The following is a 19,347-nucleotide window of genomic DNA, read 5'->3' as shown; positions in this document are numbered from 1 at the left end:
AGTTCTTCCTTATTACTGTCTGGTGGTGCTGTTTGTATTCACTTCAACTCTGTCAAAAGTTTTGTTCCTGGTCCCCCTTTAAGATAGAAGAGGATAACCTGATGGAGCTAGATAGTATCTACATGTGGAGTATTTACTCATATCTGCATCAAATCCTGAAGTGTACTTTGTGCATGTATGTGGATTGGTTTGTTTAAATTAATTGTTTGCAATCATTTCACCACTGTAGTAGTGCAGGACACTGAGAACAGCATTTGCACTGGGATCCTCATAGAGGGGTGGCCTGGGGTTGAAAGGCAGTGCTGGGAAGAAGTGGATTTTCCGTTGTGCCAGAATTCAATTATGATTTTTTTTTCTGTTCTGAAATGGAACAAAACTGTATATGTGAGCGGTAGTAATAGCAGCCTAGTGAATCTGGCATCCAGCTGTCCAAGGGCAGCTTCCAGCATACTGATGCAGATCCCCAACTAGTGCAGAATTATTGCACTGTAGACTTCAATGGCGCTATGACAATCTACATCAACTAAGGATCTGCCCTATAGAGGTGATTTTTTTTTGCAGCTTTGCCTCAAAGACCCAGAAACATTTACCCCTTCACATCTGCTGTCCTAAAGACACATGGGCCCTTTCAGACACATGGACCAGGATGGTCCTTCATTCTTTGAGTCTCGGCATAAAACTGTCTAGTATTCTGCCAATCTCCACCAGAAAATTCTCTTCTTGTAAGACCGTGACTTTAGCCACAATGGTGATTAAGTCCAGCAAAATACAATATGCCCACAAATTTGCCTGTCGTGATCTCCTTAAAAAGGCCCTTAATGATGCCACATCACCTCCTGACTCAGTTTCTGCAATACATTCCAAATGGGTGTCAGCCAAATGATAAATTTTGGCTCTCTGCCTTCAGTATCTAGCACAATTGGACTGGGGACAATACCACAGTAGAATATAACAGAATACTCTGGCCTAAGTAGCAATCCCCTGCAGATAGAGAATGTCTCTGAAGTAGCTCACAGTTCCCTTACAGGTATCAGCAAAACTTGAAGGTACTATATAGTCTTTGGAAACTTAGAGAGTTGTTTGCAAATATCTTTCAAAATAAATCCTGAAGGCTATGGTTATGCAGTGCACAGTGCCAATCCAGTGAAGAACCTCCATATGAAAGCTAGAGAAATTGGTGAGTATAGAACCCAAATAGCAAAAGCTGGAGACTGCCTCAACAGTTTCATTATTCAAAGAGATTGGAGTCATGGGTGGACTTGATCCTATGTTTAGCAAGAGTGAAAGATTGTCCCAAAGAATAACTCATTCCACTGGGATGAGATAGAGGTGCAGTAATGTGAATTTTTTTCCTGGTCTACCAGTACAGGCTTCATGCTGTGCGACCCGAGCCATTAAGTCTTTCTCGGCAACTTCCTTCACCTCAGGTGCTAGGCGCAGCTGCTGCCCTGCGTCTTTGCCACCTGCATTAGCCATCATTTTCAGGGTTCTCATTGGACTTGTCCACCTCACATAATGTCCAAGGAGATATTTCGGACCAGCCTCCATAGCTGATGGCATAGCTCCAATGAGCAATCCCCTCCACTACGATACAGGTTGGACTCCAGGGGAATGGCTAATTTAGACCCCATAATTTTGTATACATAGTTGGGATTATGTTTTCCAATGTGCATTACAGGCAGTCCTCGGACTTGCGACACAATTGGTTCCTGAAAATTGTATCATAAGTCAAAACGTTGTAACTCGGAACTGCAGTACACTCCATTGTGGGACAAAGCATTGTAAAGTCAAAGCCAATGGTCATAAGTCGAATCAGGGTGTCAATTCAGAAACATTGTAAGTGCCATTCGTCTTAAGTCGGACATTGTAAAATCAAGGATTTCCTGTACTTTGCATTTTTCAATACTGAATTTCATCTGCCGTTTTGTTGCCCAGTCACCCAGTTTTGTGAGATATCTTTGTAACTCTTTGCAGTCATCTTTGGACTTAACTATCTTGAGTAATTTTGTATTGTCTGCAAACTCTGCCACCTCACTGTTTACCCCTTTTCCAGATAATTTAGGAATATGCTGAACAGCACAGGTCCCAGTACAGATCCTTTGGGGACCCAGCTATTTCTCTCTCTGTTATGAAAACGGACCATTTATTTCTACACTTTATTTTGTGTCTTTCAACCAGTTACTAATCCATAAAAGGACCTTCCCTCTCATCCCATGACTGCTTAGTTTGCCTATGGTGTGGAACTTTATGAAAGGCTTTCTGAAGTACTTTATCCACTGTTTCATGCTTGCCCACATGTTTATTGACCCCCCACCAAAGAATTCTAATAGATTGGTGAGGCAGGATTTCCCTTTGCAAAAGCCGTGTTGACTCTTCCCCAATGAATCATGTCCATGTATGTGTCTGATAATCCTGTTCTTTACTATAGTTTCAACCAATTTGCCTCGTACTGAAGTTAAGCTTACTGGCCTGTAATTGCCAGGATCTCCTCTGGAGCCTTTTTTAAAAATCAGCATTACATTAGTTATCCTCCAGTCAACTGGTGCAGAGGGTGATTGCTCAGGTTTAATATAATTAAATAGAACTAAACTCATTTATAAAATAAAGTCCAGCCAGCTCACAACAGGAACAGTGCCCTCTTGGGTTTCCAAAGTCTGCACAGTGATTGAGACACCACTGTGTCACAGCACTGCTGCTGGCTCTGGGAGAGTGGCTTTGCTGGAAAATCAGTCTGAATCTGGTTTTCTGGCTCTCTTGGGGGAGTATATGCAATGATATTGTAGCTTCTTTATTTGTCTGCCTTTTGCTTTTGGACAGGTTTGTTTTCTCAGTATCCTCTATCACAGACTCTTAAGAGGCTATATTTAGGGTTCCATTTCATGTCAGTCACCAATTTCCTCACCTCCTCTTCACTAAATTCAGGCCTGGAGTAAATGGATGCAATGTCTGCTGACTGCAATGGAAGTTGGGCCAGTTAATGACAGGGCTGAACTGTCCAATAATTTAGTAGTAACAGCTCTTTCCCTTTTTAAAACACTTTACTTTTTCTGTAATCTTCGCAACACCTCTGTGAGCTAGGTATTATCCCTCATATTACAGATCCATCCAGAAAAGTAAAAAGACTTGGTGAAGAAAGGAGTTCATATAAGAGCTGGAATGATAATTCTGTAGTTCCTGGCTAGTAGTCTTGTGCTTAGACCACAAGCTTCTCTTGGTGGCTCTCTACTGAAGGTTACAGACTTTACTCTCATTTCCCCTCCATGACTTACAAGTTCCTATGTAATTCTCCATAAAACAGTGTTCTGACTTGAAAAGCATGGTGACCTGTCAGAAAGACTCCAGCAGCCTGAGAAAACTGTCTGACATAGATTCATGTCTTAATTGGGGAGGGGAGAGGGTGTTCTTAACTCAGGTTAGCTAACTCAGGTTACAATAGTAGTGAAGACACTGCAACTTAATTTTTTCCTTCACTGCTATCTTAACCCAAGTTAGCAAACTCAGATTAGCTGCCCAAGTTAAGAACCCACTTTGTTTCAATGAAGACGTATCCTTAGATTCAGCACCAAATCCCTGGGGCCCAGGTTGAAAAGGGACCCGCCCCAGTCCTGTGAAAATGAGCGAGTGAGGGAGGGTGGGGGACAATGAGCGATGGAGGAAGTGGGGATGGTGTGAGTGGGGTGGGGTGGGGCCTCAGAGAAGGGGCAGGGTAAGGGTGTTTGGTTTTGTGCGGTTAGAAAGTTGGCAACCCCAGGCCGCAATGCTCCAGTCTTTGACAGTTCAGACAGAAGCTTTTAACTGTTTAGCATTTGCTGCAGACTCTCTCTGAAACCATTTAAAACTTGTTCCTCAGGTTTAGAAGCCCACTGCCCTCCCTAGGCTTCAGAGCCTTAGCTCCAGCCCAAGTCGCAACTCCAAAGTGCTGTTTACCCAGCTATTTTTAGAGCACTAGCATGAGCTCTGCTAGGTCGAGTCTCTTGACCCAGGCTGGGAGGCTCATTCCAAAAAGGTATGTAGACACACCAATACAGCCCTCCATCAGGCCCTGTTGGGAGGTAGCTAACTAGTCGCAGGTGAATTGGATCCATTCCTTCTTAAATGGGCCAGTCACCTTGTTTAACACAGTTAAAAGGCTAGTTGGGCCTCTGTTCCCTTTGAGGTGTCTCTGCGTGCAGCCCCTCAGTTTCCAGATCTCATACCTTTACTTCTTCTCGATTATAATTCTGCAATTTTCCCTCTCAAAGGCTTGGTCTACACTTAAAACTTAGATCGACCTACCCATGTTGCTCATGGCTCTGAAAAACTTCACATTCTGTGCGAGGTCTAAACTCCACTGCAGACACAGGTAGGCTGAGGGAAGAATTGTCCTTTCAACTAGCTACCACCTGTCAAGGATGTGGATTTACTACAGTGACAGAAAATCCCCTTCTGTTGCTATAGTAAATGTCTACATTGCAGTGTTGCAGCTGTAGCACTTGTAGTGAAGATATACCCTGAGACTGGAGTGTCAACTCTGCTTACCCAGCAGGTTCGACTGGATTCCGCACCTGTGGATCTTTCCTTCAGGAGTCTGTGACCAATGGTGTATATAGTGACCAGTCTTCTCAAAACCAAAGAACTGTTTATTCTAGCAGCAAGAGCAAAGTGTTAGAGGAAAAGGACTTTAAAACTATCTTCAGTCTACATGCATGTCTAGCTTACTTAAAGGCTGCCCATCCCCTGACGGTAATCTGAGCAGGCTTAGCTTCTTCAGACATCCCAGCCTGTGCTTGTGCCTTAGTCTGGTTCCCCCAAATTCCCTCCTCTTTTGAGAGGGAGAACCCCTTTTTATACTGCCATAGTCCTTTTGTTCTTCTGCGTCCCCAGGCTTTGGCACTTCCAGACCAAATTAATCTTCAAAGCTAACAGTTAGGGTCCTGCCTCTTACCAGCCCTCAGGTGTTTGCTGAGAAGTGGCTTATCTTGTGCCTCCCTTTTTCCTTGCTTTTTCCTTACAGCCCCCATATAAACTAAACCAATATATTCATATAGTAAACACCCCAATAACTGGGTCCACATATTACTATTACAACATTATTATTACTGAGCAGCTCCACTTACATCACAGATAAAATGAAGGGGAAATGAGAGTGCATCGTACCATTGCTATGTATCTAAGTCTAGAGGCCCCAGCTGAAATCAGGACTCCATTATGCTAGGCACTGTACACACACAGCCCCAATGAGCTTACAGTCTAGTTCAGTGGTTCTCAAACTTTTTTACTGGTGACCCCTTTCACACAGCAAACCTCTGAGTGTGACCCCCCCTTATAAATTAAAAACATATTTTTATATATTTAACACCATTATAAATGTTGGAGGCAAAGCAAGGTTTGGAGTGGAGGCTGACAGCTTGCGACCCCCCATGTAATAGCCTTGTGACCCCTTGAGGAGTCCCGACCCCCAGTTTGAGAACCCCTGCTCTAAAGAGACAAGGCAGACAAAGGATGGAAGACCAGAAGGACTATCACACACACTTTGCAGATGGGGTACTGAGAAACAGATTGGTTAAGTGAGTTGTCCAAGCTCCTACAGGAAGTCTTTGATAAAGCCAGGAACTAGATACAAATCTCCTGAATTCTAGTTCAGTGCCTTAACCACAACACCCTCCTTCCTCTCCAATTTCTATCTAAATTCTTACGTAGCATCCATCTGTGTTGGTTATGTGTATCTCTCTCCCTCTCTCTACCCTCCAGGTATCAGGATGGTGGTTTTTTGGGGAAAGCTAGGTTGAAGAAATGGGTTTAGCATTTTGCTCTGAAGAAGCCAAGGTTTGTGATCCTCCCAATATCTTCCTGAAGTGACTCTTAAATTAGATCAATCTAATCACTCTTACTGTTGACAGTTCTGCTGCAGTGGAATGCAGCTGTCAAAGGAGGTCGCCATTACAGAGGGTGAGGAGACCCATCAAGTAGCTTTGACCAATATCATGGAGGGCTTTGAAGATAAGGACCGACACATTAAAAGTGACCACATATGGAACCTGTGAAGAAAGAGCACCGGGATGATGTGCTCTTAGTGTTCTTTGTTCCTGAGATCAGGGGCTGCTGTAGAGTTTCAGACTGCAAGATCTTTATGGACCCGTAAGGTAGATCTCTGCTCCAAAATGCCCAGCAAACTTTTGAATGTTTAATAAATAATGAAAGTGACATGACAGTGGTTTCCATTTTGGAAGTCAACAGAAACTTGATAATTTTTTAGGAAGTGCTCCATTTGGTGGGCAAAATCCCAGCAACAATGGACACAGAAGCAATGGTCCTTGTAGATTTGGTCAATGTGACAAACTACTAATAATACCTAAACCGGGTATCGTTTTTAACTCCTTTTTTCATTATATTCATCAATGAACTTTATTTCAGTAGAATACAATGGATCATTGAGGGGAAAAGTAGTACAAATACAGTATGATATATATCCTAAATAATGAAAGAAAACACATAGAAAACTACAGCAAGTTTGTCTCGAGATTGTATCTTGCCATGGTATATAAAGAAATCTCTGCTCACTCAGTCAGAATTTAAGGCCCGAGGGACCATTAAATCATTTAGTTTGGCTTCCTGTGTGTCACAGATTATTAAATTTCATACAGTTACCTCTGTTTGAGCCTAATAACTTGTGTTTGATTAAAGTATCTTCCAGAAAGGCACCCAGTCTTAATTAGAAGATCAAGAGATAGTTTGTTCCAATTGTTTAGCACCATCAATTAATGTTGCGTCTTATTTCTGATTTGAATTTGTCTGGCTTAAGCTTCCAGCTGGAGGTTCTTGTACCTTTCTCTACTAGATTAAAGAACCCTCATATTTTCTCCCAATGAAGGTAGCTATACACTAATCAACCTCTCAAATTTCTTTTTCTACAAGAGAAACACACTGAGCTCTAAGTCTCTCACCATTAGGCATTTTCTCCAGACCTTGAGCAATTTTTGTGGCTTTTTTTGTGAAACCGGTCCAAATTTTTCAACATCCCTTTCAACATGTGGACACCAGAACTGTGATATTGACTTAAAAGCAATTTGTGCTCCAGAAATGAAATACTTCACTAATATGCCTTAACGATAATACCACAAGTATTAATAGGGAGCTGCCCTTAAAACGTAGCCTTTCTGGATCCACAGACATTTATCTAGAAAAATCCAGCATTCCCAACTATTAATGCACCTAATTTCTTGTACAACAATATTCCAAAAGGGAACAATTAAAGAAAAGAAAATTAAAATAATTACATTTAGCTTCCATAATTTTCTATTTGGAAAATACTATTCTCTTTCCTCCCATCCCTAACTTTCTTATGGAGTTTAAACTAATATAGCTTTGTTTCATTTATTCCATCTTTTGTGTTTCAGCTTCAATGAAGATGGAACAGTTCAGGGAATAAGGTTTAATTAACTTGTTACTTCTAAACTGGACATTGCTGCACATCAACGCTGAACATTGTGTTTTAATGTAGGACACTGCACGTTACTTTTTAAAATCAGCTAGTGGCAAATGATCACATATTAAATGAATAACCACTCCCACATTAAGAGTGTAGTTTCCTGTGTGCTGAACAGTAGAGCTACAATATGTCTCAGGCTTGGGCTACACTACGGAGTTAGGTCATATAATCATAGAAACATAGAACTGGAAGGGACCTTGAGAGGTCATCTAGTCCAGTCCCCTGCACTCAAGGCAGGACTAAGTAAGGCAGCTTGCGTCGATCTAATTATGTCAGTGTACACACTGTACAGCCTTGCTCCTGCGATGTAAGTGCCCTGCTACACTGAAATAATAACAACTCCACCTCCAGGAGAGGCATAGCGTAGGGCTTATGTCGGTGTAGTTAGGGTGATGACTGCCTCAGTTGTTGGCTGTCATTCTTATCAATTTCATGGCTCCATGTGAGAGCTGTGAAATTGACAAGAAAGAGGTGGGGGTGGGGGCTCCAGCTAGAGCCAGGTGTACCCGGGCTCCCCACAGGGCTGCTGCCCAGGCTCCTGGCTTCCGACTCTCAGGCTGCATCTGCCAGGCTCCCTGCTCAAAGCCAGGCTGCCCCCTGGGTCCTGGCTCCCCAATCCCAGCCATGCTGCTGCCCGGGTTCCCCACTCCCTGTGGAGACCTCGGCTACATCAAGGCTCCCAGCTACACATTCCCTGCTGGGAGGCCGGGTGCTGCCCTGAGGCTCCTGGCTTCCCACTCCCACAAGGCTCCCAGCTCCCCACTGGGAGCACAGCAGCCACCAGGGCTCTCGGCACCCCACCAGGAGCACAGCAGCCACCCAGCAGGGAGTCAAGATCCAGAGGTGGGGGCAGCTGTGCTCCTGGTGGGGAGCCATGAGCTTCAGAGCAGCAGAGAGCTGAGAGCCTCATGGCAGCATGGCTCCTGGGGGCCGGAGGGAAGCTGTGTATGGAGCTGAGAGCATGGTCTCTCAGCCCCCCCATGCTATCGCTCAAGTCAATGGAAGCGCTCCTGGTGAGGACACATGCCACCAACAGAAGGACAGTATGGACACGAACCACCACAGTAGTTACTGCGGTGGCTGTAAGTCAACCTAAAATAGGTTGACTTAAGTTTTTAGTGTAGACATACCCTCAAAGAGACACATCTAATCTTCCTAAAAGATAGGGGTCTTCTGAGTATTAATCAATTGATGCCTTTGAAATGTTTTGAGACCATCATCATGTGGTTAAGTGCTTAATGTGTTTAGCATTAAGTGTTCTTATTCTAATCGATGTCATGTTACTATTTCCACAGCCCTAAACAAGGGAACAAGATGCAACATTTGGACTGGTATTCACAGAAGTAACAGTGACCACATAGCTAAAATAGAAGTAAATCCAGTAACAAAAAAAGATACGAGAACCATTGGAAACTACAACATTCTTTAAATCTGTTAATTCCGTTTTTCACTGTTAAACCTAATGAGGCCATTTAATATTTATAAATATTCATATGAGATTCTTTAAGGGCTGCTTCCTCTCTTTAATAAGGTAAATGGTATGTTATACCAGTTGTTAATCCAGTGTGTTGTGATTCCTTAGTCTATCGCCACCAAAGAAACACTACCAATTAAAATGCAGTGCAAGTGACTATAAAAAAAGAGAACAGCCACTAATAAACCAGGAAAACTGAAGTAATGCAGCAACGATTTATAATTAAGCTTTCCACGCAGTTTAATTTTATAGTTTAACTCTTCCAGAAAGGGTGAACTTAACAAGCACTGCTATCTCTGTGTTAATTAGGATTCTCAAAATGTAGTACATTTGCTCATAATAAAAGATAAAGCTCCCTTGATATTGAAAACATCAAGTATATTTGAGACGGCTGAGAGTTAAAGGTAAGGAAGCATCTTTTTATATCAAAAGTTATGAGATTTACTTATAGATTTATATATTTTAAGGCCAGAAGAGACCATTATGATCATCTAGTCCAAGAGACGGCAACCTTTCAGAAGCGGTGTGCCGAGTCTTCATTTATTCACGCTAATTTAAGGTTTCGCATGCCGGTAATACATTTTAATGTTTTTAGAAGGCCTCTTTCTATAAGTCTATAATATATAACTAAACTAGTGTTGTATGTAAAGTTAATAAGGTTTCAAAATGTTTAAGAAGCTTCATTTAAAATTAAATTAAAATGCAGAGCCCTCTGGACCGGTAGCCAGGACCTGGGCAGTGTGAGTGCCACTAAAAATCAGCTCGCGTGCCGCCTTCGGCACCTGTGCCATAGGTTGCCTACCCCTGATCTAGTCTGACCTGCATAACACAGAATCTCAGCCAGCAACTACTCCCCTCTCCACAATCCTGGACTTGAGAAACCTTCCCTACAACATTTTGATCTAAACTGAACCAGGGAAGTGGGATCCTAGCTGGAAGGCTTTCCAGCTAGCACAGACTGCTGTAAGCTTTTTGGTGAGAGAAACCTTTTTGCTTATTAGCCTTGGTAAAGTTTAGGAATTAGCTTGCATGTTTATCCTTTTATTTCCTTTGTAACCAATCCTGACTCATATGCAGCTATACTTGTAATTACTTAAAATCTGTCTTCCTTTAGTTAATTCACTTGTTTTATTGTTTTGCCTAAACCAGTGTGTTTTGGTTGAAGTGCTTGGGAATCTCTACTTAGGTCAACAAGCCTGGAGCATAGTCATTACCCATTGTTGGAATGACGGACTCCCTATAAGCTTATACCCTTCAGGAGGGTCCTGAATAGTATAAGATGCACATTTCTGGGGAGCAAGGCTGGGGCATATGCGGCTCTCACCCTATATGTAATTCATGGATGCCTGATAGCATTCATGTATTCAGCTGGGAGTGACATTACATGCTGGTGGCTGTGAGTGAGCAGAGTCTGGAAGGGTTTGCTGCTCATCAGCAAAGCAGAGTAAAAAGCATCCCAGGCTGGAGAATTAAGGGGACACAGCAGTCTGGATTGCACCCCAGGGAATGTCACAAGGATACAACAGCCTTACTTATAGACAGGACAAGTTCTGAAAGGTTAATATAGATGTGATATTATGCTAAACAGTGAGCATTTTAATAATGCCCTATGAAGTAACCTACATCCACTTCTATAAAAGTTACAGTACATTTAATTACAGCAAAGTAATTCCTAGGTCTCAAAGCTTATTTTTTATGGGACAATGATAAATGAAAACCATAGCTGAATTATTTTACAGGTTAATAGTCATGGCTCTAAATTCAATCAAGATTTTAAATGGTTCTAATAGATGTAATAGTTATAGCAGGTTCTTTAAGTGCCAAGCAATTAAAATTGTTCTCTTAGCATACTGCTTCAATTTAATATCACCCAAGTTGCACAAAATTTGACTTCTACTGAGAAACACACTCTTATACTAAATTTTCCTCCTGTACCATAATAAAAGACATTAAAAGGGAGACTGAGTGGCTCACAGAAATTGATACATTGATGCCAAGATATGACACGTATATCCCACTTGTCCAGGATTTAGGTTTTCACAGCTATGGGGAGGGCTCACCAATACCAACCCAGCACAGAACTCTGTATGTAGCAGGAGGAGAACAGAAAAATAGTGGTGGCCTGCCCATCCACCCATGCAAGGAGACCCTGAGTTGCTGGGAGTAGGTGTTCTTCTGGATGTGGTGTTCTGTCCCATCTAGTGGCACTGAGACCATAGAGAGAGACAGAGACAGGAAGGGAGAGTGCAGGAAGTCACACACTGCCTCTCTCATATCAGATACCTTGTTTTCTTGACTAAAATATTAGAACATCTGTCTAGTTAGGGTCACTACATGTCTTTCCACCTGTTCAGAGAGCAGACAAGCCTGTTATAACACAACATGTGAAACAATATACTGTACTTGCAAGTGCTGACCAAGCCTCTTGGTAAAGCACATGTGCTGTAATAAAAGGCATTATGTGTATACAGAGTTTAGAAATAAAGCTTAATTGAGAGAAAGCCGAAATGTGCAATAAAAACGACAGAAATTAAGGATTTTGGAAGACAATTGAATAATTAACAAACTAGTTCTTTAAGATTAATGGCCATCTCAAATCACTAGATCACCCTATAATAGACTTCACAGCAATCAACTGCCTTTGCCTACTGCTTTATGAAGCAACAGTTATAAGACCACAAATGTTAGAAACACAATATTGTCTGGTTTTACAAAGATTGTAGAGATTTCTCATTCTTGGTTCAAATTATTCTCCAAATTGTTGAATATAAAGACCATTGCAGGAAATCTCTCAAGCATTCAGAAGCTACACAATGTATTAAATCCCACTGCTGTGTTTTTCCACAGATTCCACCTCTTGTACTACATAGGTGGTGTTCAGATGCTTAATTAATGTTTTTAGATCACTTTGCACATCTGTGGCACCTGACAGTAGTTAGCGCTATTATTTGTACAAATATGGGTACTCCGTGCAGTTCCACAATTTAAGGGAAAGGATAAATGAGTGATACAATATTCAACTGTACTCCCCTGTAAAAGAGAATAGCTTAGCCTCTGAGAAGCAGGAGTGCAGTAGTCTGAACTAGGAGTGGGTGGAAAACAAAAATTCAGTTTTAGGAAAAATGTTGAGTTTTCAGAATTTTGTTTCATTCCAATGCTGAATGAAAATGAGATCTTTTGAAATTTTTGTGAAAAAATATGGAAGACCTCAGAATAGCCAGTAGTTTGGTGGCTGGGGCACTTACCTGTTTTATGGGAGACCAAGGTTCAATACCCTCCTGTCCCTGATTCAGAACTGAGACTTGAACCCAGGTCTCCTGTATCCCAGGAGTGTGCTCTGGTCTAGAGAGTCAATCTCGCCTGTTGGAGAGATCTCTCTCCTATTTATTTGTATAATTAAATATGAATTGGGCCAGAGAGTGGGTCCCTTCTCTGAATCAGGTAAACCTTCCAGACAAAAGAGCCAGCATTCTTTTGTGGATAAATTCCTGACTAGCTAAACCTAATCTAAACCTTCACCAGAAGTACCGGTAGTTATGAATGAAAGTAAAAAGCACAAGTAGTATTGTTTTCACTTGGCTTTCTGACTCAAAGGAGGAGGTGGAACAGAAGCTATTCCTGAACTCGAATTAATACAGTAAAAATTTAAATAAGGAACTGAATATTTTGGGTCATAAATTCTTATTGCTGATGTATTCCATGTTTTCTGTAATACATCGTGGAAACAAAATAGCCAAGTGTATTTTCAGGAAACTATGTAAATGAAATTGATGAAGTGTCAACACTTGACTGCTTGTTTAAATTGGATAACATTGGAAAAGCTGTTATAGTATGTTCAGATTGTTACAATATTATTATAGACCATAAGTGTTCATTTGAACAGTGAGAATACTGCAGACAAAGCGTGAAGCTTGCAAGATGTTTAAAGCCTTCTCTCTGGTACAGTATGATACAATCTGAAGCAGCAGTTCTTTTAATGGAGTTAATTCTTTCATTCCGTCTCTCCAGGGGAAAGCATCATACTTTGCATTGTGGGGGTACTTAGTGATTCGCTTAACAGGAGATTAAATGAAACAAAGTTTCAAACAGCAAAGAAACAAACCAGCTAATGCTCCTAATGTTTAACGTTAAAGGTGAACTGAATTTCAGTTGATGAAAATTGCTATATAACAACTAAGTATTGTTATTGACTGGGTTAGACAGATTTGAAACTTAAGAACCCCCCCCCCACAGTTTCTCTCATCATGCACCTCACAAACAGGGGAATTTCTCTATATCCCCAGTGCTTCCCCTTCAGCCCCTCTGATGCTCCCATCATAAACAACAGCAGAGGTTCCAGATATTCCTACATACTCATTCCCACCTTTGCAACCAGAGGCACGACCACAGATGTAGGTGGTAAAGGCTGTGTTAGGTGGCAGCGTTGGTGGTTGGGCAGTGTCCTGATCTGTGAGGTGCACATAGAAAGAGACAATATGGGGTGGAGGGAAGAATTCATCAAGAATTCATTGGTCCCTAGAAAAATTCATCTCTTTATAAAAGGGGATCTTTCTTCCCGAAAGCCAAAGCATATTTTACCATGACAGCATTTCTGCCCCTTTATATTTTCTAAACATGCACCAGATACACTGGGAAATTCTCATGTGCTAATGACTACACAGATATACAGATCATCTGGACCTGAAGTCCAGGAGCAGCGGTACATATCCACAGCCTTTCAGAAGAAAGGGAGATGGAAGTGGCATGGTTATTGACTATTGGCAGCTCTTACCCATCCCTCAATTTAGCATATTTTTATGCAGGTGTAAAATACGTGCAGTTAGAGCCTAGGATCAAGGACGTGTAAATTACAGGGTTACAGCAGTTTGATGTGCCACTTAGTAACTTGTGCATGGAACAGAAACACGGGCAGCTGGTGACCCGGCAGCTGGGGAGGCTATCCCCCAACCCCTCTTCTTCCCCGCAGGAGCCCAAAGCATGCCGACCATGGGCCCCGGCATCAGGCAGCATGGCCACAGCACTCCCTGCCTGGAGCACTGGGTGGCGCAGACGCAGCACCCCCAGCCCTGGAGCACCAGGTGGTGCAGTGCGAGCGCCAGGCGGGCAGCGCAGCCCCAGTGCCAGCTGCCCTGAGTCCCTGCAGCAGGTTGCCCAGACCCAGCCAGCCTGGGTCAGGGCAAAGTGCTGGGAACTGCAGGAGGAGACCTGGGGATGGAGCAGGGCGGGGCCACGCCAGGCTGTTTGGGAAAGCATAGCCTTCCCTAAGGTGACCAGATATCCCAATAAAATTGGGACCGTCCTGATATTTAACTCTTTGCCCCACATCCTGACCAATGTACAATTGGGATGCCATTTGTCCCGATATTGTAGGGTTGCCAGGCATCTGGTTGGTGCGGGGCTAACAGGCTCCCTATCCAGCTCCATAGAGCTCCCCAGAAGTGGCAACATCTCCCTCTGCGTCCTAGGCACAGGGATGGCCAAGGGGGCTCTGCGCGCTGTCCCTTCCATGAGCGCCAGCTCCGCAGCTCCCATTGGCTGGGAACCACAGCCAATGGGAGCTGCGGGGGCCATGCCTGCGGGTGAGGCTCTGTATAGAGTCCCCTGGCCATGCCTCTGCCTAGGACCCAGAGGGAGATATTGCTACATCCGGGGAGCCGCCTGAGTTAAGTGCCTCCTGGAGCCCTGTAGACGGTCGGACTCACCCCTGCGGCACCTCCTGCTGGTCACTCCGGGAATTAGCTCAGTCCAGTGTTCGGAGCGCCCTCTGAAGGCCGGTGATCCGCCTGTCCTCTGGCCCGAGTCCCTCCCTGGACCCGGTGCCCTGTTACATGGGGTGCTGCCCCTAGCAGTAACCCCTTTCTCTCTGGGTCTCCCATTCTCTCTCAGGGAACCCCCACCCTCTATCCCTACCTTGCCTCAGTATTTGGCTACTGCCAGTCATTGTCTAGCCCCACACTCTAGGGCAGACTGCAGTATCAGCCTACTCATCACAGGCAAAGTTGGGTTTGGACCTGCTGCCTTGGCCTACCCCTAGGTTGCCCCCTGCAACCCCCAGTACCTTTGGCCCACTGTTAGGCCGCAGCCTGGGGCTTTCTAGGCTGGAGCTCCCCAGCTCCTCAGCCTTCCCCAGCCCTGCTTCACTCAAGTACCTGGTCTCTATTTCCCAGCAGCTAGGCCCATCTCTCTCTATAGCCAGAGAGAGACTGTCTGGCCTCTGGCTTCCCTGCCTTCTTATAAGGCCCTGTTCCTCTGTTTGGGGCGTGGCCCCCAGCTGCAGCCACTTCCCCAATCAGCCTAGCCTGAAGGCTGTCTTCTCAAGCCCTGCCAGGCCACTTTTTAAACCCCTTCGGGCAGGAGCAGGGTCCACCCTGCTACAAGCCCATACCCCACACCCCAACCTCTGCCCCAGCCCTGAGCCCCCTCCTTCACCCAAACTCCCTGCTGTGCCCCAACCCCCAGCCCCAGCCATGAGACCCCGCCTCCTTGCGGCAGGGCCGAAGCTGGAGATGTGCACCCCTGCCCCGTGGCTTGCAGCAGGGGCTGGAGCTGGGGCCATGTGCCTGTGACGGGGGCCAGAGCTGGGGCTGTGTGCCTGCAACCTGCAGCTTGCTGTGGGGGCTGGAGCCAGGGCCATGCAGACGTGACCTTCAGCTTGATGCAGAGGCCGGAGTCTAGGTCGTGCAGCTGCGACCTGCAGTGCCCCCCACCCCCATGGCTCTGGTGGGGGCTGTGAGCCTGTGGCTGTCCCACCAACTTGTCCTGATATTTTACTCTTGTGATCTGGTCACCCTACCCTCTCCCAGCCTATGATATCCACCACCCATGAGTAGAAATAGTGCAACTAAGATCTGAGCCCTAAGCAAACAACATTTTCCCCAAAGTAAGAGGCATATGCTCCACAGCCCACTTCAGTACCTAGCAACCGTCCACAAGGTTAGGAGAAGAGAGAAGCCAGAAAGATTCCAAAAGTATCTGATGTGTCTGCATCATTTCAGTATCACAATTAGACAACAAGGTACTTTAAACATAAACCAGCATAAAAAGAAAGTTTTTGTTTTGTTTTTAAATACCAAAAACCAAAATATCTTCTGCTAGGTTATTCAAGTGTTGAAAATATGGTAAAAGCTCAATTAGTCTCACATCCTTCAAGCCTATAACCTGGTTGTTAGGATGCTCACCTGGTAGAGAGGAGATCTGAGTTCAAGACTCTTCTCCAGAGTGCAGACTCAAACCTGGGTCTCCCATATCTGGGCAAATGCCTTAACCACTGGCTAAAGTTATAAAGGGACAGAATGGCACACACACACAGCTAAAGATTATAAGGGGACATAAACAGTTTGCTGGCCCTGAAAAACTTTTCCCCAGCTGAAGCTATCATGTCAAATTTGCAAATAGTTTCTGTCAACCCGAAAATGCATTTTTCGGCAAATAAACTATTTGTCCAAAAAATTTTGTCCTGCTCCAGTTTCAAGTCACAGTACTTTTGCAAGAAGATTGCTACTTGTATGAGGCTCAGAAGTGTCACTGAGAATAAATGTAGAAACTATTTTTCAAATACATATACAGGGCTTTGTCCTTCACTAGATTTTAGTGTATCGTCACCTTTTCATCTTTGAGTGCTGAATCCCCACAGAATAAATGTATTGAAAACAATTAATTTTTTAAAATTAAATTAAATAAGAACAAGTGAGAAGTGGGCTGAATTTCAAAGGGATATTTTTGTTTTGGGGTCCTGTGTTAGAACAAAGCTGAAAGAATGTTCTACTATTTTTATACCACTGGTATAGGAAAGATTAATATAAATCATAAAGCCTAAAAGAAGATTTTAGGTCTGTTGTCCCATGCATAATCTAAAATCTTTATTAAACTGATGCTCAAACACACATTCTGTCCTAATTCTGTGGCTAGTCTTTAAATATTTACATATTTCCTCTCTAATAAATATTACCCAAGGAAAAGATTTTTTTAAAATGTTGTCAAACATCAAATAGAGCAACAACCGGAATTTAAGAAGTAACAGCATACAGAAACAACCAGGCCAACTCAGCCACTTTGTCTATGACTTCATCCAGCATTCTCACCTGGTACTCCATCTCTCACCCAATATTCAGTGTCTGTTTCACTACCATTTTCGTAAATGTTTGTAACATTGATAGGCTGCAGCAGCTGCATAATCTCCTTCAGGATGGCACGAGCTTTATCACTGCCTGTAAAAGCCAGGCCCATCGGCATGAAGGTACCCGAATCAGACTCCATGACGATGTCAAAGTTGGAGATGTTACCCTAAACACATAAGAAACGAACATTTTAATGTTTATTTGCAGACTATTTTTGTAAGACTCCAATATTTGCCATTTGCTATATGCTACTAACAGAGCATGCAATACCGAAAAATTAAAGAGAATGCAGACAAGAGATGTATATGAACTATATAAAACAAAAAGCCTCATCTCTCATATAGGAATGCTGATAAGGCTCTCCTTCCTGAGGCAACGTAAGACAGAAGGCTTTTATAAAATAGCCAGTCTGGTGGCACGAACATATTGCACTACTAACTAGTCCTCTTAACACCCCAACCCTTTTGAGGCCATTTAGAACTAGTTATACCTGAACTGTCTTGAAGGCACCTAACAGAACACACTCCATCTTCACAAGTTAGAGGTTTTGCTTCTACACACATGTCTGGGAAATTCATGACTGCATAAGTGTTACAAGAAAAAAAAGTGCTATTAAGCAGTGTGTCCCATGAATAATAGACCCATGCTAAATTGACTCACTGGTAACTATGAAAATGATCTCACACAAATATTACCACCAATGAACGTTCAAAACCTGTCACCCTGGTGCCACAGGTTTTCTGAAGTTCAGCAATAGAATGTGCTGTGCATGCTCAATGTGCTATTTTTAATTGCTGTAACTTGGTTCTTTCAAGATCAAAGTATTTCAGATGTGGCAAAAATAGGAGTTCCTAATTCAGGAATAGGTATGCTAAAAGTTTTAAAAGAAAAGTCTTTGAGATATTTGAACACAAGGAAGTGTCTGAAAAGCAACTTAAATAAAGACTAAGTCACCTCCCCAACTGTTGGACAACTAAATGGCTAAACAAATTAAGATATTTTTGAAAATAATTAACTTCTTGGTTAAGTCGAAAAGCCTGAAAGGTTTCAACCTAGAAAGGTAAAAAAGTTACAACTAACTGGGAACAGAGAATTAGAATGGAAGTGTCCTCTCAGCCGTATCGCCAGTGCAATTGCATAGGTCATGAGTTCTCACCCTGGGGTCAAGACAACCCTCCCTTTCCTTACGGCGAGTTGAGAAATAGGACCAGAAAGTGCATTCTGTTGTAATGTGCTAACCGTATTGAAACAGCTGAAAACCATGGCTATAGATGATAGAATGTGTAAGACGCTAAGCTTTAGATTTCAGGCTATGTTAGCTGCCAGTGATAGTATGAGAGAGTGTTCAGAACAGTTTTAAAACATTTCAGTCCCCTGGTGCCTGAACACAGATGTACAAGGTGTCACAGTTCCTGGGTAACTGCACCTGTATTCTCCTTCCGCAGTCTGCTCCAGGAGTGCCCAATCAGGTCTCAGGCCTCAAGCTATCAGCTGTCTCTAGTCCCATTCCCTTCTGACCAGGGTTTTAAGGCTGCACATCTCCCTGTCATACACAGTGATATCCTCAGCAGCTCTCACACTTATCCAGCCCCCTGCTCTTTACCCTGCCTGAACAATGACAGGGTTTTTACCAGTGACCACACAGCTCTTGGAAAGCAAAATACATTTATTCTTAAGGCAAAAGCATCACAGAAAAAAACATATAAAATGATAAAAAGGATTTAAATGCTCACTAATCATACTGGGACTCTCCCAGCTTCTACACGGGAAGTTTGTTAGGTCAAAGTCTTTCCAATCCTTGTGCAAAGGTTGGAGCCACCCTACAACCAAAGGTCCTGTTTGCTGAACCAAAAGGACCTAGTCTGTTTAAACTCAGCCTTTTATACCAGAAGTCTTTCTTTGTCCCCCAGCCTCCTGAAAACAGTTAAAATCAGTCCCTCCCACTCTTCCCCAGCAGGAGAAGCTTCAAAAGCTGGAAAATCTACATAGCCAGGCTTGGGATTTTGCATTAATCACTATTTAGTGATCCCAGATCCCACTGGATGCCCCACCCACCCCCAGTGATCCAAGATAGCACAGGAAACCACCCTCTATTTCCATCCCAAAGTGAGCCAGGAAAACACAAATACATTTGTATTGGTAGAAAGGGCTATTCTACCAGCTCAAACTGTGCGGCCCATCTCAGGCTTTCATGCTTTCTATGAAAATACAATATGGTCCCCAAAGATACCATATCTGTCACACAAGAGTTGCCAGTTAAAAGACAATATTTGCTACAGTAACCACCT

At 43.3% G+C, this 19,347-nt stretch overlaps 1 protein-coding gene across 2 annotated transcripts in view; it reads right to left on the bottom strand.

The window, feature by feature from the left end:
- Nucleotides 1-19,347, bottom strand: part of CPQ (carboxypeptidase Q) — a 248,519-nt gene that overhangs the window by 27,381 nt on the left and 201,791 nt on the right. Inside the window, exon 9 of one of the 2 annotated variants that reach the window (XM_039527636.1) lies at nucleotides 17,024-17,225. The exons of the other annotated variant lie outside the window; for it this stretch is intronic. Coding sequence (XP_039383570.1) covers nucleotides 17,024-17,225 — 202 coding nt within the window. The remainder of the gene's footprint in view (nucleotides 1-17,023; nucleotides 17,226-19,347) is intronic. 2 annotated transcript variants of the gene reach the window in all.

This window comes from Mauremys reevesii, linkage group 2 (genome assembly GCF_016161935.1).
Source record: "Mauremys reevesii isolate NIE-2019 linkage group 2, ASM1616193v1, whole genome shotgun sequence".
NCBI lineage: Eukaryota > Metazoa > Chordata > Testudines > Geoemydidae > Mauremys > Mauremys reevesii.
Note: the sequence above shows the minus strand (reverse complement) of the source record. Positions and strands in the feature narration are given on the sequence as shown.